Source organism: Phaethon lepturus, unplaced genomic scaffold (genome assembly GCF_000687285.1).
Source record: "Phaethon lepturus isolate BGI_N335 unplaced genomic scaffold, ASM68728v1 scaffold11896, whole genome shotgun sequence".
Lineage (NCBI taxonomy): Eukaryota > Metazoa > Chordata > Aves > Phaethontiformes > Phaethontidae > Phaethon > Phaethon lepturus.
Window position 1 is genome coordinate 24,338 of NW_010544178.1, and position 21,000 is coordinate 45,337.

The following is a 21,000-nucleotide window of genomic DNA, read 5'->3' on the forward strand; positions in this document are numbered from 1 at the left end:
TTATGAAAATGCCTTTAAATTTTGACCCTATGTTCGAAGGCGTTGCATAAATGCAACAACGTACTGTCTCTGAATAACATGGAGGAATATACAAACATACTGAGGCACCTGTATGATGCCTAGAATTCGAGATAGCCATAGAGCATACTCACATTATTTCGTTTTAGTCTTCCAAAATATGTTAACCAAGCTATGGTTAAAAGAATTGTATCATTCTGAGCTATTTGTAACTGTTTAAGTTCTGTCGGAGTGACTTCTACAGAACACATGTGGTCATACACTGTAAAAGATGGGGTTTGTATTTTCTCTATGCATCGATCTTTTGTGCTGTTTTTCAAAGCAAGTAGGAACAGGCAGTGGTTTGCTTTTGATACAACAGAGCATTTAAAATTCTAGTACTGTGAAAAGGGTATGTATTATTGAAAGACTTGAGCATAGAGGTTTTTTGTTTTCAGTATGAAGTTGCATTAGGATAATTTTTTTTTATCATGCTGTTAGAGATCAAAGTATTAGTATAGTAAGTAAGCCTCGTTGTCTGACATATCTAAATATATAGTGCCAGCTTGCATGCCATGCTCCTTACTTCAGGAGAAACCAAGAATGATTGTGGGCTGTCTGCCAGTAGAACAACAGTTTGTTTCTCCACGTGGGAAGAATACCATTGCCAGGAGTCGGTGCCGCCTTTGCCATTATAGCATTGCTAGGAGTCAGTGACAGCTCTTTAATTATTGCTTTTGTCTGTAACAATTTATCCTGTGTGTCCTTTCATAAAGTAATTCAGTAATGATCCTGTGACTTTTATAGTGTCTATATTCAACGTTTACTGCTAAGACAAGCAAATGTGATGTCTTTGTGTAAGGTTGCCATATCTTTTTATCTAATATATATGTGTGCACACGCAAGCATCTAAACTGGCATGTTGAGAATGGAAGGTAAATTCTTCTCCAACTGTTGTTGGCCTTGCATGGCTGCTGTGGTCGTGCTAGCGTCCTCAACAGAATATACTTAGAACTGCAACCAACTAAGCACAGACCACTGAAAATACGTATATTAGTATATAGTTTCCTACAAGATGATGATAATTCCACAGCAGTTGTTTTTCTTCTCAGATATGCTGCAATAAATGCATAGAATCAGTAGAAATAATTTATAAGGAAGAATTCTATACAATTTAGTGTAAATATGGATATTTTATATGAAACAATGAATTTGTTTTAAGGTGTCTGTTAATATTTTTATAGGACAGGGTAACTTAAAAACATAATTAGGCTTTAGAATTCAAGCCAAGTTTACCAATCTACGTTGATATTAAATGCAAGACATTTTGTGTAGTCAAGATCTCCCAGTGAGCCTTGTGTAACTTTTAAAAATTATCTGTAGCTTTCAGAGTACTTCGGATGCACAAATGTTAAGAAAAGGCACTTGGGTAAATCAGTACCTGGGTTTTTGGTTTTTTTTGAAACAGTGTTGTTTAACTGCTGGTTTGAGATAACCATAAGGCAGAAGAGCTCAGTTGACTGTCTCGTGAACTGTTCTTAATGAGCATTATGTTATTTTCCCCTCTTGTTTTTCTAGGCTGTTCAATTAACCCCTAGACGATGGCTGAACCTGCAGGAGTACCAAAGCAAAAAACTAATGGCAGACCATGGGGTTACAGTTCAGAGATTCTTTGTAGCTGATTCTGCAAATGATGCCCTGGAGGCTGCTCAGAGACTAAGTAAGTTGACTGATAATGGGAGGAATCTGCTTCACCAGATAGCAATCTGGAAAATAAATTGCTCTGTAATAAGTTGTACACAATCTTCAAATTGATGCTTATTGAAAAGATTTGATTTATTATCCGGATCATAAATATATGCTTAAATTTCATATGTGAACAACAGTTCATAACAGCAGTATTTCTTTAGAACTTTATTTCTAAAATGTTTTGTATGCAGCATATAACATGAAGTCTTTAACATTATTTATGTCCTTTTGAATAACTCAGAATTCAGGATAATTTCATGAATGGTTTCTGAGGAAAATTATTTGTTCTTATATACTTGATATAACTTAAGGAACTGAAGCAAATGAACTTGCTTAAAAAGTTTTTTTTCAAAGAAAAATTTGCTCTATTAAAAAGCAAAGGAAGAAAAAGGTTGTGGACTCTTAGTTTTTGAAGATACTCAGAACCCAGTTGGACACAGTCTACTTTAGCTGACTCTGCTTTGAGCAGGTGGGTTGCACTGTGTGATCTCCAGAGGTCCTTGCAACCTCAACTGTTGTATGATTCTATGAAGATACAAAATATATAGGAGAGAATTATATAAATGTATGTTTGTCTATACGGAGACAAAAAAGATGAGTTGACTTTCCTACCATCACAAAAGGACTTGACGGTGGCTGGAAGAGAAGACCATGCTTCTGGAACTTCATTTTGGTTCTCTGACAACATCGTCATTTTAGTGTGGTGAACATAAGATGATAATGTGGGTCAGAAATTAATTTATGTAGTACCGTTTCCCTCAAAAGGAAATGCATTTAAGTACGTTTGTCAATTCAAACTCTGAAAGAAGTTTTCTTCTTTAAGTAGTTTGTATAGTTTTCCTCTTTTCATTTAGCTTTTTTTAATGTATCATACATCAAAATGCCGGAGGACAGACATTATTGTAATCTAATTGTGTAGAAACAGGAAGTTTTTTTTGTTTATGTTTTACATAATGCACAAGCCACTTAGTTAAATGCATTTTGGTTTTGCACACTGGAAGGTAAATTAACACAACTTACTCATATCAAAGATCTCATCAGACCTCAAGTAGCTGAATGGGATTAGCATAATGGCTCACTAAATCTCTATAACTTTATTAAGGTGATACAGTTTTCAATAATCAAAACCTTCTTATGTCAACCATATACTTGAAAATACATTTGAAACAAAAATATTAAATGCTACTGTTACGGTCATTTGGCATCACAAACTGAAAACACATACTGACACAAAGCTCATAGATTTGGAGAGTTTCTTCAGTCCAGATGTCTGAGAAAATCAAGAAGTGCTAACTGAAGGTTTTCCATGAATCTTACAGCACTTAAACTCTTCTCTTCATGATTGAACTCATAAATATATTGGTCTATCCAATAACTATTGCTATTCTTGATCCCTATAACTATTTGGAAAAATAAATTACTCCATGACAGCCAGTGAACCTTTTCTGTTTTATGATGCCAGTTTTATTTTAAATAACCTCTGTAGCTTGCTTGCTCTGCAAATCACAGAAATATTGGTCTATTTAAAAAAAAAATCCAAACCTGTTAAAATTTAAATAATCAAATGTAAAATATAAAAAATTAATTGCTAATCAAAATTTATCAGGTAAATTGTGTGTATTTTAACTGGATTGGCTTGTTAACACTTCAAAATATTGTTAGTCACTGCTACCTTTCTTCATTTTATATAATTGCATTCAAGCATACTGCGTTACTGGGCATTAAAGAGTAGTGGTTTATAGTGTGGAAGCTATTTCATGTTGAAATGATTGACACATTGTTGATAATTATCACTAAATGACACATCATCCTCGTAATCGTTCTGATAGTGTGCTGTCCTTGTACTTTTAACATGCACTTTGAAAACTAAGCATCAAGAACACAAGTTTTGCTACTATGTTTATTTTTGTTCCAAGATTTCATCAGATTTATCTTCTTTATGATCTTTCAAACTAGTAGTATCTCTGTCACTCAGGTTTATCTGCACAATTTGATACGGACTGCTGTCTTCTGAATATGCAGTCACACAAAGTAAGTTATGAGCAAAACAAAAAACTTCAGTCTACAGGAGGCACAAAATATTCCAAAATAAAATAACCAATGGAGGCAGCTTTGGGATGTTCTTGATAGACAGGCATTCTGCAGTAGAAGATGGTGACAGGAGAGGCCAATCACCCCTGCCAAGTCCTGCTCAAAAATCTGTTGTTTTAGATAGTGTATGCCACATTGCAGCTGTCCTTAACTTTCATTTCTGCAAACAAGAAAGGATGCTTGCCAACGTATTTTTAAGATAAAAATAGAATAAAGTTATCAAAACTTGAAAGTCAAAGGTTCGGTGTTTTTCTTGTGAAAGGAGGTTCTTTCTATAGACCTGTCATCATGAATGCAGGAGAAACAATTATTTTCCTTGATAATCTTACAGCATTGTCACTCACATGGCTCTGTGCGTGTGATAAAGGGGTACAGATAAAGGGGCAGAAATTCCTGGCATGGAAGCCTTTACAAAGTGTGGTAGTCAGAAATTTATTTCACAATTTAGTGAATTTTACAATTCACCAAATACTACAGGGCTGATGGAGCTGTCGGTACTGCCACAGTGCCTCTGGTCACCAGTTTTGCTATTGTTGGACTTCCTGTTGATGCAATGGAAAGAGATGGAATGAGAGTGTTTTTGCTGCTGTCTTCACTTGTCAGGAAGGTGTTAATGTGTGTGTTCTTAAAAGGGTTTGCCTTTACCCAGTATCAGCAGTTTTGTTAGTTTACTCATTTCCTCTGTTGCTGTCTCTATTTTTATTAATATGTACGCTGAGTACACTGAATATTAATTTTCTCAAAGATTTGTCAAAACTCACCAAGAGCACAAAAGGCAGTCTACAAGGAATTTTTAATGCAATTAAAGGATTGTTGTTTTTTTCTCCTAAGGTAAGAATGGCAGATGTGAAGAAAATTAAAATGACATCACCAATATTGACTTCAAAAGAAGTTGTACACAATAAGGAATACAGAATTAGGCCCCAAGGAATTCATTGCCTTTTTGTGCTAAGCAATTTTCAGGTGTAACTCTTGTAGAGAGGCAATATTTACAGAATACCAAGAAATGCAGTCACAAACAGTTTTGTTTCATGTTACAATGCCTAAGTTTTCAGGAGAGAAAGAAAAAGATGTTGTGCAGTTTTGCTGCGACAGTACAGCATTGCTTGATCTGCCATCTGAAGAAACACAACCTGTAAACAAGTTGTTACAGTTCTAGTGCAGCTATTTAACGGAACAAAGTGAAGTGTTTGGAATCTGAGTTTTTGTCTGAAAGGTGAGATCAGCTGGGTGTTCCGGCATTAACTCACAGTCTTCTGATCTGATTCTCACTTAATGCAGGGCTTGTTTATCCAAAGAAGGCATTTCCTTTCTTGCTATGTCTTTTCCTCATTCTGTAGTACTGATATAAGGAAAAAATACTTATATATCTGTACATACACCCACGCTATTGGGGTGTGCGCATTTTCGTTGCTTGTATTGGGCAGATGTGTGGTGCATCATTTTCTGTAGCCTTCTCAGCCAGAGGCCCTTGAGTCTGCTTCAGCTCGTGCACTGTTCTTTATGTTCTGCCTGCTGGAGAAGTTGTTAAGGGAACCATCGTTTTAAACTAGTAGGTGGACAAAGCTGAGAGGGATTATAATTATGCTGGAGGGTGTTACTGTGTGCTGTCAATTGGCTCTTTGAATCGGGAGAGAACTTACAGAGGTGGTTGAAAATGCTGACAATCCTAAATGGATGCTGGAAGCTTGGCATGCATTTCTTTTTCTGATTTTTAACAAAAGCAATAGAGTGCTTCCCATTGCCACTTAAAGTGTTTCATTACATTTAGGAATCAGTCAGGTGCAGTGTTCACACTCTATCACAGAGAAATGCAATTGAATTGAGTGCAAGGCTTTTATTCGCTCTTCTTTAAAAAAAATGTATAACAAAATATAGTGTCTGCATATCGTATTTCTATTGCTTTATGCATGAGGGAACTCATAAAATTTGTCTCTGGACTAAAGGCATGCTTTTTATATCAGGCTGGAGAGGTAAACATGTATTTTATAAAGAACAGAAGAGGTTTATTGAAGCCTCTTTCCATGAGGTCATTTACCTGTCACCTATTATTCACCATTTTTTTTAGAGTATTGAAAGACTTCTCAGTCATGTGAACACCCGTCTCTTTCCTATCTCGGCCTGCTGGGTTTTTTCCTTCAGCTATGTTTAATTTAGATGGAAGGCTGCACTTTTAGATGCTGCTTTAGTTCCCTTATCTGAAAGTTCATCTCTGCAATACAAGTTGTGAAAACCACTTGAAAGCAATGTATGTTCAGAAGGGATAAAAAAATTGATTTTTAGCTTGGTAATGTCCTTTTTTGTATAGATTATGACGAAATTGTTGGCAATAATGCTGTCTCCATTTAACCTAAGCTTTTATGCTAGGAAAAATGAAAGTACTTGAACCTGGTGTTTCTGAGGGTGTTTGAAATGTGAATTTAGGTTCTTTTTTGTTATACCAGGAAGAGCTTTTCTATGAATATCCTATACAGACCAGCCCTCTGTTGTTACCTTTAAGTAACTTAATTTACTCTTCAGTCCTTGAGTTTGTTGGCCACTTAGCTGATCTTTTTTTACTGGCATCATGTACCTTGCTTACATGATTTAATTCCCTTTCTTCTTCTCTCTGCCAGCATAGGTAGGAGAGGAATTGCCTCCTTCAACATTTTTGTGATTTTCATGTTTCTTTCCATTGTGTGGTTCACTGTGTAGTAACAATTTTTCACCTGTGCATAATGAGTTATTTCTCCCAAAACCCCGATGTACTTAGTGATTATAACTAGCTATTTTTTAGAGCCCCTTGGATTATGCTTCTCTGCATATGTTGAAAAATCACATGTTGCTGAAATAGCGTTCCATGGAGCTGTATGCAGTGAACTTGCTCGTTGTTAAGGAACAGCTCTCCCATAAGTCCTCATATTTTCTCTGTCAGCTTTTATTAAAGTTCTTTGGACTTAAATTATGGCTTTCTGAAACTATGCTTTCAGGCAAAATAATGCTATAAGTTATTGACTAATATGATTCTATTCTCAAATGGGTAAGTATTTAGAAAACAACCTTTTAAATTTAATAGAAAACTAGTGGTGGATGAGCTGCCTTTGGACCACGTTCAGCACTATTGAGCATGAGCATTTCTCTATTCCATTTAGCAGGTTTTCAGTTAATGGATTTTGCCTTGTCTGAGTGGTGAAATCTAAGACTAGACAGAATCTGCATTTTCCTGTGACTTCTTAATAATAGGAAATATCTTTTTAATACTCACTCCCAGTCTTCATAGGCATGTCTTGAATATATCCAGTTCAAAGCTCCATAAAATTTGCCATAGTCTGTGGTTTTAATCTCTTTCTGTCGCTTGTCCAATTTCCTATTCTTAGAGCCCTTTCCTCATTGTATCCATTTTCTCTTATTTCTTCCTAATGCCATCTTCCACCTTATGAGTCCTGAATGAGAAAAGCCTCTTCCTTTGTTGTGCTAAACAGTCAGTTGTATCTTATCCTACTTACAACAAATATTTAGCAGTTGTGTACTGCTAAAAGCCACTGTATGTTTGTGTGCATACTGGGTTTTTTGCTTGCTGAAGTGCTTTGTTCAGGCCACCATTTACTTGACATAGCGGTCATAGAAATTAATGTTTCTCTGTGTGATCAGAAAACAAATAATGATTGCTAACAGCTCAAATAATACTTTTTTTTTCTATATTTGTCCACTTTGAAATGGCTTGATTTTTTGAAAAAATTTCCAAAATTAATTGTTGTGCCAACAATTTAAACAAAACCTCACTCATGTCTGAAAAGAATGAAAATAATAAACTAGAGTAGAAGTTATGAAGGCAATGCCTTGCATGTTACTGTTATTTAAAGTAATTTTTTGTGGGAGGCTTAATAAATATGGCAGTAATCCAATTTCTTTACCCCATCTACTGGATGAAAAAATCAGGCATGGAACATCAGAGGAGTTAGGAAAGGTGTTAAAGGGTTGTATTCCCTGAAACCTGCTTTACTAAGGATTTTGTTAGAAAGTTGTGGTGAATTTGCTGTGATAGAGCTATAGCGCAAAGCTGGAGTATAGTACTGATTCGATAGTGGTTCTTTCTATGGACATTCTTCATTTGCTTTCAGATTGCTTTTAGGTGCTTTAACTTAATCTGTCTTGGAAGCTAAATCGTACAAAGGCACAATTAAGTGGAATTAGGGTTTCCATTTAAGGATTTCATACACAATGGCTGTTCACGCTGCTGTGTAGCAGGACCTTTCTCCCTGGACATGAGCCCTAAAATACTCCCACTTTCTCCTCTTTGTGCGTGTGTTTCGTCTGAGTGGTTCTCTCTCCCTCCCCTCCTTCCTCTGGGTTTCGTGCTAAGAAACTTTATTTCACAGAGGCTGCTGAGAAGTGGCAAAACGTTAAGCACGGCAGTATTTTAGCGGTGCATTATCCTTGGTGACCCCTGCAAGGGGTCTCTCGCTCAGCTTTACTGCCTGCCTTGTTCCTCCTCTTCAGCTTAGCATCGTTTTTCTACATAAGCCCTTGGCACCTGTGTGAAAAACAGGCAGCTGTCTTAAGAGCGCATGCATTTGTTGGTAATGGCCACATGTGTTGCATCCTGTGTGCCAGAAATGGCAGAAAAGCTTCCAGCTTGCCTAACTGTGATTTTGAGTTTTATTCTTTTTGAAGCAAAATTAATAAAAGATTTTTGTGAAAGCTTACCCCTGGGTATTGTGTTGTTTCAAGTTGAGCCTTTCTGTTTCAAGTTAAATTACAAATTGTGGCTTTTCAAATATTTTAGATATGGAAATTCTTCGAAGGACCCTCTGTCTCAGGAGGAATTACAGAAATAGTTAATTTCAAATGCATTTTTATGAAAAACAAATCTGTTTTGTTTTTCTTATCTGTTCTCTTTGTTAGAAAACTACATGCGGAGTATGCGTCAGTAAAAGCAAGCTTGAGACTACTTACAATAGTTGGGTATTTTAGAACCATTCTTCATCACAAAATGTCTTCATATTCAATAGATTTATAGTAATATGAGTAATGGCTAGGGGGCTAACAAATCAAAATCTCATTTCAGATGTTTGACACTAATGTTGTGCTGACTTATTTTTCTCTGTGTTGGATTTCTGATCAAATTACTGAAATAGCTACTTGGAAGGAACAACACAAAGTAAAAAATATTCTAGAAATGGGATGCTGGATTTTGTACTTAATGTGTGCTATAGAAGGTGGTCATTTACAAATTTCAGTTGTGTTAAATATATTAGTGGATTTTTTGTTTATAAAAGGAGGAGGTGACAGAAGCCATAGCTCTTGATTCTGGAATTTTAGCAGGTGGTAAAAAATGCAACGTTTTACAAGGGAGGCACGAGATGACTGCTGGTATTTATTCCAGACTTGTCACACCATATTTTATAGCTCTTCAAGGTAGTTTTGCAGCTGCAGAACAATAACCAGATGTGTAATTGAGAAGCAGCTGCATGAAATTTTCATTTTTTATGCATAAAATTGGAACCATTAGATGCACTTTATGTATAAGGTATGAAACACTAAACATTGTTTTCTCTGCAGTCCTAGCAGCTGTGCAAAGGAGAGAAATCACACCTTCTATGCTCTCTAGATGCCCATCTGCATCTAAATATTTGGGGTCCGATTACTGAAACTGAATTTCTTTTTTTCCCTGGTTTGTTACTCTGGCTTGCGTTGGAATGTATGTGATAAAGCGTTTTCTTTGGTTTTAATTTGTAACACCGTGTTGTAGAAATCTACCTGTGACACTAAATAGTTTGGGTTTTTTTCCCTGAATCACCTCTATTAATAGCAGCTGTGTTTATCTGAATACCGTGGGGCATCCTCTTCTGGAAGGTCCGTTCCTGATGGAAAAGAAATGATTTGTGCTGTTTTTTTAGGATTCTACCATCACTGACTGCATGTGTTTTAAGGCAGAACTGAATCCAAATTTTTCATTTGATATAAACTACAGCACTGTTGAAAGAAATACCAGCTTGTTTGAACAATCATTTAGCTGGCACTTGTATTTTAACAAACTATATGGGACAAGGTACAAAATAACGGTTATTGTCCAGAAGCCACGAGTCCCTGTCACTTGAGAATTCTTCTTTTATTTCCTGTGAATGTGTTTGTTTATTTAAAAGAAATCTATGTGTTTATAGTTAGTATAGCTTATCACAGTTTTGGTAACAAATACTGCAAATATTGTGGGTTTAACTGGTGACAGAAAAGGTCAGATTCCCAGCTGGCAGTCTGTAGTTTTTCCTCCCTGGGCCTCATTACTACGGCTGCATCGGTGGTGTGATCTGTGGGGTGACTATGATCAGAAGAGTCACACTTCTTTTCTTTGCATGGTATAAACTCTCAGCAGGAGACATGTTTTAGGTATTAATTTTGAAATAGTGTTTATTAGTTAGAAACTTGAAATGAGATGACAAAGCTGCTGAGATTGACGGGTCTGCACTACGTAGTGCATGTCGTCAGCCTGTCGGTGCGTAATCCCTTGTATAAGGGTGTCAGAAACGTAATTGACATTTACGTCTGAAAAATGTGGCATGAGGGGTTTTATTTTAAACTTTTTAATGGGAGTACTAGTAGCAAAATCATGTTGAATTGAATTAGGAGAAAATCTAAAAGCAGAGTGATGGCAGTCTAGAGGCAAGGGTAGTTTATAATTAGCCCCTTTCTTGTCGTGTCTGTTAGGTCCTTACTAGCAAAACTTTCATGTGGTCAGTAGTTTGTTAGTAATTTCTTCAAAGAAATACATAATCTGTTCCCTCCTCCATACCGTGAACTGTTTTATCCTTGAAACTGATTTTATTTGAGGCTGCAGCTTCATCTGCAAAGCGGGGCAGATATGACATTCGCTCTGGTTACTCCCTCATTGCTCCTAGATGTATGGAGAGCCCTTTTATTCTGTAGACAGGCCTCAGATGATTGGCATGGTAAAGAACAGGAGGAACCGGGCTAGATTTAGAGAGAGTAAAACTGGGAAACTTTACGAACACTGAAGTTTTGAGTAGTGGTAAGTTCCTTCAAATTAATAGTTAAACATGCTGAAACAACAGCTCTTACTCAAGTGCTTTTCTTTAACTGCATTCTGAATTATTGCTCCATCTTTTACTGTTTCTTTTGTGGAGTGTTTAAGACAACAGTTCTGGTTATTGCCCTGCTTTGAAACCATCATAATGTCCCTGATCTCCACTAGTGTCCCCCAGGTGACGCGGGGTACAGCAGGAGGGTACTGTTGTTGGGTAACCACTTGCCGCATGTAATTCAGTTGAGGAAGTTACTTTTTTAAAAAAAATCTGGCAACTGTTTCTGTTAAATTTGTTATACCTTTTGTCTTTATGGAATAGGTGGTGGTTTAGGATGGGCTGTGATTGATGTGTAAGGATATTAGCTTGTACATTTGCTACAAAAGCACATGATTTTGAACCACGTCAGAAATCTTCTCTCTCTGCTGGCTTTTCAACTTGCGCAAAGCTCAGGGAACGCACAACGTACAGCCTCCATACAGTGATTCCCTTCCCCTCTTTTCCTCCCCCAGCCTCCTCCTCTCTATGAAGTAATCTTAACTGGTATTTTGCAAAGGTTAGTATGACTTGCAAAAGCTTGTTTTATCTTTAAAGATAGGAGCAATTTACAAGATGATATTCTGAATACATCAAGCAGTTGAGAAGTATGATCATAAGAGGCTATGACTATTATTTTTTTTGGTACATAATCTCTACCTAAAATGGTAGAGCAGTTTATGAAGCCGAGGATGTTCTGACATTTTGTTAATCTGCTACTTGATATTTGAGAAAGTGCTTTGAATTTAAAATATGTTTGTCTACATTTCTTCAAATATTTGCAGTTTAAGAAAAGTAAAATATTTCAACACACTTATGAATGTGAAATGTGTCTTTGTAACTCTGCTGGATTCGATTGGGAGATATTATCTAACTTCCTGCGTCACAGTGTATTTTAAATGAGGCTCTAACCCATGAGAATGTCATCACAAAAAACATCTAGTGAGAATCATGTCCAGGTTAGTTCCAGAAGTTAGGTATGCTCTTATTTGAACTGATTTTTGTTTTGTTAAGAAAAATCTGAAGTTGACAGTTTTACCCATATGTGGTATACTCTACCCTGCCCTGCAGTTAGCTATTGTTTCTTGTGTCATTGTGGAGGAGAACATTTTTCTTGCACCTCCCCAGGCTTAGTTGGACTGCTCACCTGAGTGAGATAAATAGGGCCAAACTTCAGTCTATAAATCTTAAATATATTTATTGTTATAAATGCTTAAGAACAGCCCCAGGATTTTTGCAGAAAGAGGAAAGAAAGGCAACCATGAGAAGGTTACTGTCTAAAGAGTTAACAGTATGAAGTCACGGGGAAGGTTCACCATTACTGCACTGTGCTTCCCTCTACTCCCTGCCAAGTCTTATCCCTCTATTCCTCCAGGTATGTGCATTTTAGTAGTAGCTTTCCTAATCTTAGTGTATGTGAGTATTGTGCTCCACTGAAGATTATTGTCATAATAATGCTGATACTGTGCCTGCATGTCTGACACCCTCTCTTGTTCTTGTTACCACAGGTTTTACCCACGTTTTTGTTTTAGCTCATTAAGTGTTCGGTGTGGTTGATCTTCTTATTTTTATTTTATTCTTTTTTTTCTTACTATCATTTTATTCTTTTCCACATCTTACCTCCAGTATAATATAGTTTTTGTTTTGTATATATTGGGATAAAAGTGGAACAAGAGAGACTTGAGGCTGATTACTGCAAATTTAACTATCCTAGAAAAAACTATTCTTATAAAAAATTTCCCCTCTATAAATACAGGCTTATGTCTCATGCCATAAAGTGCATATGCAGATGGTATTTACTTAGCTTCTTGTGGATCAAAGAAATAACTAAGTTAGGTGCTTAAAGATGCTTTCGTACTGAAAAGTTATTTTACAATTTTGAGATGAAAAAATTAATGTCTTTTCGTATTTCATGTTGTCTGTTTCCAAAATGAGATTCCTGCGTCTTTTGAGTTTATTCAGCTTTGTGTCTGTTTTCACAGTTTTGATGTTATATCTTCCGATTTATGGCTGGTTTTTACATTGAATTTTTTACATTTAGTATCCTGTAAATAGTGATATGTACACACTTCCACAGATTGTAGTAAGCATTCCTTCAGAAAACTCTAGGCTGATGAAGTAAGGAGGTAAACCAGTCAAATACTAGAGAGATTTTTAAGGACTAAGGTTCAGAGGTAATTTAATTTGAGTTGCCTATCCCTGAAGTTGTCTGTATGATGTGATACTTGTCAGTTTTGCAGAAAGGAATGCAATTAGTGCAGTTAACAGCAGGTAGGGTAATGTTAATTATATGTTCTCTTGTCTCTCTATGAATTGTTTTAACTATTTAGATCCCTCTTCTTTTGCATCTTATTAGGTAAACTATACCACAAGAAACTTTCTGTGAGTTAACTGTGACCATTATTTACACAGATATAATTTATACTGTCTCAAATATAAGTTCTGAACTTCACCTCAGAGTGAGAAGGTTGGAGTGGAAGAGATGGCAGAAGCATGAACAAAACATCATGCAAAAACTTTGCCTTCTAAAGAAAAATTGCCCTATTCTATACCTGACACTTCCATAAAATCTGGAACTATTTTCTGCAGCATAGAGAAAAGTAATAATCTACTTAGCATTCTTTTCAGCGGTTGCCTCTTCTAATTTGTAAACCAGGCAGCCACGATTAAGTGACTCAAGCACAGGGCTTGAGAAGTGGGTTTTCTTATGTGGTAAAGCAGCTCGCTGACCTCAAGTTAATGAAATATTAACCAGTTCTTAACAGTTGTCAGGATGTCAGAGGGAGCATCTGTTTTTGAGAATTCATAGGAGGGGCCATTGGGATGGTGCTTAGGTCACATATTTGTCATTTAAATAGCAGACTAGCTGAACCTGTGAACTCTCAGCTGGACCATGGCTATAAAGCTGGTGTACAGATACGATCGTCTGCTGCTGACAAGTTCAACACAGATTTGATTTGCAGCCCTGCTCATCTGAAGCTGAGAAGTTGCTGAATGGCACTGTGCATAAAGAATGGGAACATTTAAGATGTACTTGCTCACCTGTTATGTCAGTCCCTTTATAGGTTCAACACAGGTTCAAAACACTTAAATCAGCTGCACGTTTCCTTGCAAAACAGTTGCTGCTTATTCCAGTTTTATGTTTTTACCCAGAAAAATTCCCTTTATGTGTAAGTAATTGAGAAAGCTGCAAATTCCACAAGCTGATATGACTGCTCACTCATTGTGGTATTTAGTCTGTGCAATTTCATTACAATATGTAGAATTCAAGTTCCAACCATAATACCTACCTGCAAAGTCCCCACAGAGCTCATCTTGCAGTAAGCCTAAATGAAACAGCTCTGCTGGTTTCAACATCATGTTGAGGTGCATCTTTCTGTGTAAATGCTGACTGCCAAACCAAAAACTAATGCCTCTCTGTTGCTTTTACATTCATTTTTCTAAGCTAATTTAATGTTATGAAACCTGAAAAACATGAAGTCGTAACTGTAATGTATGTAGTTATATCTTTGCTGCTAAGGTGGTGATTGCTGCTTGAGATATAAATGCTAAGCAGTTAGAACTGGTGAGTTGGATGTTTGTATTCCCTCAAAGGACTAGGAAAGGTCTACATGGGAAGGCATGAAAGCTTCTAAATAATCAGCACTACTAATAACTGAGACCTCTGCATGTGCCTAGTGTATGTAGTGCTCTGTCTTTCTTTTAACCAACTAAAAAGTGTCTTATTCAATACCAGAATTTGGTTGTCTTATGTATCATCCTCTTTGCAAAAGGTAATCATGTATCTTAAGGGGATTCACAGTTTGTATTCCTTGGATTTAAACTTCTTGGTGGTTGGCCTCACTACAGACTATTCAGCCATACTCAGAATTTGGTATGCTATCCAGTAAACTGTTTGGAATAAAATCCTATGCGACAAGTGCTGAATTTATTCAAATGAAATGCGTGGCCAAAGCTGTGTAAGTCTTTCCAAGCTCACAGAAAAAGAGAGATGAGAAAGACTGGAGCAGTCAAGGGAAGCACTGGAAAGCCTGCAGTGGCCAGGAGGTTCTTGTGGGCATTTGCCCTCAGCTTTCCTGTGGGGTCCAAGAGCAACTCAGCAGTTTGTAAGCTCAGCTTTCTTCAAGGACTTAATAAGAATTTATGCAGATAATGCAGGAAGTCTGCAGTCCATGAGTACCGATAATACCTGTAGGTATTAGGAAATTTTTTGTTTCTGCCAATACCAACACTTCATTCTGAAATGAAAGCTGTTACCACAATGGAAGAAATTAATTATTAAATTCAATAATTTTGGTCACACAGTGGGTCAAAATGTGTATTTAATAATAATTAGCCTAATAGAGCACACAGTATTTCTCATTTGATGATTACCTGTTGTATTCAAATAAGATGATAGATGTCATTATCACACGGTGAAAGATCACCTGATGGCATGGTGAGCATGGCGAAACTTCAAAACCTTTAAGTAATAAAGTTTATCTTTAAGAATTCTGTGAAAGCATGAAATGGTGTATAATTTATTTTGGTCTAGAAGTCATGGCTTTCTCTGGTGACTCAAGATTGTTCTTAAAAGGTAGTATATCTTTAGCCTTCGGTGAGACATGGGCAAATCTCATAGCATCTGAGATTTGCACAGCTGTTCTGTTGTTTCACCTGCATTTTATTAGTGCTGTGTAACAGTGAGTAAAATCAGGAGCTTTTCTACTTTCTTGTGCTTCTCACTGAGTGTGTAGCCCTGTAATATGGTATTGTTACTGCCAGCAACAGGCCATAAGCTTTGTAGAGTTTGCAGATCCTCAGGACTGAGGCTTGTCAGACTTCTCTGAACTTCTCTTGACCTGCTTGCAACTTTGATTTACTTGGTTTAGCTGTAACAGCATTTTGTCTAATTCACCAGGTATCTGTGGATAATTTGGTTTACTTTTGTTTGTCCTTCTACGATGCCACTGTGGGTTTACAACTAATATAATGGTTGCACTATAGAGAAATACAGACCTGGTATCATAAGGGGCTTTGAGAAGTGGAGACGTGGGGTGTGGTGTAGCAGAGTTCAGGTATGGGGTGATGAGACACAGAGCACAGGCTTGGTGCCGGCGGTCCCACAGCTGTGAATAACTCACTGATGGTCAGTTAAAGAAATGCAGACCATGAGCAGGATAAAACATTTCTAGCATTAACTAGGAGAACAAAGAACTGGTATCTCATATCTGTAAAAGGCAGTGTATATAGTAAATTCAAGTGACCATGGGCCACAGATTTTGAAGGTGTGTGGATCCTAGAGTGAGGAAGAAGAAACCATTAAAATGAGCATCGTATTGCTCGCAACAAAGGACTCCAGGTGGTGACTAACAGCCCTAGACCAGAATGAAACTGTCAGTCTTAGGACTCAGAAGAGCACTGGAAGGATGAGCATAACAGCAGGAAAAGTGGTAGAAATTAGGAAATAGTTGTATGACAATTTTAACTGCATTATTATTGGAAATCTTTTCACATATAGGTATTCTTCTTTGTTCTATAACAAGGAAATCTGAAATAAAAACTATTTTTATGAGATTAAGATTATGGTTATACTTACAATATAGTCTTGGTTTTATATGTATCTAAATGTGTAAGCTGTGCTTACAAAGCTTCTCTTTCCCATGAACAAGGTTTTGAGTGTAACATTGCTAGTAGCATAGGTTTACACAAACACCGAACAAGTATGGCTGTAAATCTAGAAGGTTCATCAGGTGTGTCTGCTCCTCTGCAGAAGGCCAGTATTTGGGATTTTTAAACACCCCCCCCCTTGTTATGAAACTACAGTAAGTACACTGAGAGCATTCCTCGCAAATACTTTTTTAAAAGAACAAAAAGACAGTTTCTTTTGTCTATAAAGAAAGAAATAGGCTTATGTGCGGGAGTGAAGGATCTTAAATAAAACATTGTCCTTTTTCTACTTTAGTTCAACTGGGAAAATCAATTTTTGATTCTTCAACTCCAAAGAAAGATCAAAAGGAAAAACTGACAATCTAAACAAAGGGCAAGGTGATATAGGCTGCTTGCACTCCTGTTCCCTGGTGTGCTTCATACAGGCACTTTTCCAAGCAGAATACATTTACAGAAGAATCAAGGGTATTTTTTTTTTCCCTCTGAATCAACAATGATGGGAGTAAAAGTGACCTGAATATAAAAGTAAAAAAAATACTACTTTATATTAATTTTGCGGAGCTCTTTGGTGCTAATATAGACAACAGTTCTCAGGTTGCCTGTGTCAGGTTCCACATTACAGAATATTTACGTTTTAAAGAATTGTCATTGATTTTACTTGTCTAGAACTGGACAAAACTATCAGGGTTTTTTTTAAGCACGTTATGTAGTGCAAAAAAAAAATATTCAGTCCCGTGTACAGTTAGAGTACTTCTATTCTTCCTTAAATGACTTGCAGCATATGTATTTGAGTCTGCATATAAAAACTAATTTCAGTCACTGTGGAGGGAAATTTTATGGAGATTGGCTTTTCTGCTTTGCATTGAATCATATTTTTACTTTTAATAAATGAAACGTGATTTATTCTTATAGGCTTGTATTTACAAGAGGAGGAGATTACAGTGTAGGCAAGAGTTGAAAACTTTCTTTGAAACACACAAACAAAAAAATACCCCAAACTTAAAAACAACTTGGAAGACCTTTTATGAAGTGTATTCGTTATCTTCTTCATAAATGTAAAAAGTTGAAAATGACTACAAAAGTGTTTCACTTTAATGCATTTCCACTTTTTGGAGAGAATTGTTGTGTAGGCATCACTTTTGTAAACATACTAAATGTAATTCAGTGTATACTATAAGTATAAAAAATAAACAGGCTGCTTCTGACTCGAGGTGCATTGTTGCAGGAAAATATTTTTGTATATATGTTTTGTATCAGTATGTTTGGGTCTTTACCCGTGCAGGCAGAATGCATTTACATTTGGGACTCTGTACTTTGGCGTGTCTTGGCATGGTAGAGATGCAAATAACTACAGAATGCTCATTTCAAATACAGATGGTCTGAAGTTTCAAAAACAGCAATTGTAGCTGGCAGCTCTTGGGATATTTTGGAGAGTCTGGTGTTTTCAGGGAAAGGGTACTCTGCACTGTAGCATTTGAAAAACAGAACCTTTAGGAAGTGCTTCCAAATGATTGTCACAAATGACTAGTGATTTTTAAAGTCTAGGCCTGTGATTTTTTTTGATCAAGACTTCCTCAAGCACTGAGAAGCTCCAAGACCTCCTCCTTCAGGTCAGATGTGTCCAAGGAACGCTTTGAAAGCTAATGCACTGACTTTCAGAACCTTAAATTTGGGTGCTTAATAGCTTTGCAAGGCTGATGTCAATATTACATAACCAATAAAAATCTGGCTGTGTGTTTAATCTATGTAGATTTTGAGCCACTTCAAACTACTTGCAGCTTGTTTATTGTGAAGTTAAGATTTAACTTCTGATGACATAGTGTTCTGAGTTAGGTGAGTAATGAAGAAGCCACGTACAAAAATGGTAGTAGTGAAATGTGCCTGATTTTCTAACTGTGCTCATTTACAAGTGTTTTCTTTCTTTGTCTCTTTGCTTAGTTGATTGTGTAACAGGACAGTTCCTGGGAGGTGTCGACAGAAAACTGCCAACTCTACCCGCTCAGTCGGCGATGTCACGGAAGTGGCATTGTGGTACTTTATCGCTTCACTACTTGGGACAGGAGAGCAGAAGTTTCAGCTCTCTGCTGAAAGTAATCCACTCTTAATTTTCAATTTTATTTGTTGTCCTGTTTCTTCTTTCATTAGGCTAGGACAGTTGAGAGCTTTATGAAAAGTTTATTGCATGGAGCACACGTGACCAATCTAGGTGGCCAAGGTCAGAGCCTCGGATGTCTTGTTCTGTCTATCAACACCTTTTCTGCACTGCTGGCTGAAGCTTTTCTCAAGAGCTGCGCTGTACGGAGATATGAAACAACCCACTCCTAGGGGAAATTATTTTGTTTCACAAGATGGTTCAGGCTCATCACTGATACTCTTCTCTTGCTGTCAGGTCCCTTGTCCCTCTGCAGCTTTCCTAGGTTACAAGTACATTGACAGTGCTTTGTCCTGGGGGTGGTGGACCTTTATGCTTTGTTCTGTCTTCTGGTTTGGCCTTTTAGGATACTGTACAGGCTCCCTGGAAGGGTGGAACATTTCACTTTCCACAGGCTGTTGTTTTGTGACATACTAGGGTTTTGTTTAAATCTGTTTGTCTTCTAATAATGTTCCTTATGCTGAAAACCCAGGAAATTGTTGGTATTTCAATTTTGCTGCAGGCTGCAAGTGTGTAGCAGCTTAGTTGCCGCTGCTTAAAAATTCCTTTAGCAAATGCAGACTGGTTCTGCAAGAGTCATCTGAGGTAGTGTCAGAAAAGCAGTTTGGTGTTAATCAATTGAAAGAAAAGACATGATTGTAGATGTTCAGTTTTGGATCTGTGGTAATAAAGTGAAAGAAAATTATTGTGGCTGTTATCTGATTTCATTTCTCATGTATCCAATATGTTTGGCTTTAAAACTCTAGTCCAGAGGCTGTGCATCTGATTTACTTTGAAGAAAAATCTATTGATATCAGAACAGCTATGTTTGCGACAAATTTGAAAAACAGTCTTCCCATCTGAAACAATAGGAAATTGTGTATGCAAAGAAGAAAAAAATAGATTGTGTTAAAAAAGAAAGTGATGGGGAAAAAAAAAAGGAATGGCTTAGATTCATGTGGGTTTGTTTAGGACATATACTAGAGATAATGTTTCTTGGGGGAAGAAATTGGAAAACGATGAGTATGATTGATAATTACTTTTATATCCTTAAGTTAAATGAAATCAATGATTGCTCTTAGAAATGTCACTTTGGGCCAAATGACTCTACACCAAGACATAGGATTTTAGTAGCAGTGTTTTGTCAGTAATTTAGCAGATAAAATGCTGTTTTTCAGTATTTATTGGGAGTTAAAACTTTGAGGTTTATAAAATCACTAATATACAAAGAGTAACCTTTATCCTCATATTAGTTAACATTTGGGGTTTTTTTTTAAGGTATAGCTGTTTTTTATTTTTACTGTGGAATTGTTAAAAGTCAACCACTGGGGTAGTAACAACCAAAAAGAGTGTTACTGATTCCAGCTTTGCACTGTAAGCAGACAACACAGAATTTGAATTCTTTTCCCTCTGTCCCCAGCCAGATTATTATAGATTATAACTTATTATAGTACGACTCTTATGAGAAAAGTGCAAAGGTGTGTATCCAGGGTGAATCAGATCATAAGTTCAAGTCTTAAAATTACCTTGTCGGATGCACTCTTCCCTATGAATTTATTGGGATAGGTAAAATTTGAAATGTGAAACACAGTTGTTTCTTTGCATAGCCTTAATCAGCTAGTTAGAGGCCTCTTAAAAGATCTTCAGGAAATACTTGAATCTATCCCCTGTTAATTGCTGAAAATGAGCACTTATGTGGGGTTACTTAGGAAATTGTTGTGTTCATTTAGACTTCATCTGTTTTCTCTAGCAAAATATGGTAGCTACATTTAAATACCCAGAGAACTTTTAAAAGCAATTCTGAAAGTCAAAATGGTCAAATGGTTACCACTATCTTCGAGGTAGTGTAGTATCCTGCTAAATCATTGTAGCTCTTTTCTTACGAGGAGGCATCTGTGGAGACCTGTTTTGCACCCAGGTTGCTGCCAAAAGTTTTCTACTGTGTGTCATGTCCTAACTTAGATTGTGTCATGTAGACCATGTTGCAGGTTCTTGAAAATTGAAAGCAAATGCCAGCATGAAATGCCCAATGGAATACCAAGGAAAGAAAATGCAAGCAGTGGACTGCATGAGTTGACTCACCACCTGATGCGAATGTACGCTTTGATTGTGCCAACTGCTATATATATATCTATATCTATCTATATCTATATATATCTATCTTTCCAGGAAGAAAGATCCCAGTGCCAGAGCTTGCTTTCTTGTATGTTCTTCTTCAGCAATGTACCTACAAGATTGGTGATTTAAACCAGATTGACTTTTAATAGAGAATTTCAGGTATTCATAGTAACAGGAAGATCCATACTTCGCTTAATAACAGAGAAGCTT

General features: G+C 36.8%; 1 protein-coding gene across 1 annotated transcript in view; it reads left to right on the forward strand.

Moving 5' to 3' along the window:
* Positions 1-1,575: 1,575 nt before the first annotated feature.
* The window catches only part of SUCLG2 (succinate-CoA ligase, GDP-forming, beta subunit), a gene marked incomplete at its 5' end in the record, with an annotated part of 105,576 nt that continues 86,151 nt past the window's right edge, over positions 1,576-21,000 (forward strand). The window contains one exon of the mRNA XM_010288596.1: positions 1,576-1,717. Within this exon, the coding sequence (XP_010286898.1) occupies positions 1,576-1,717 (142 nt within the window). The remainder of the gene's footprint in view (positions 1,718-21,000) is intronic.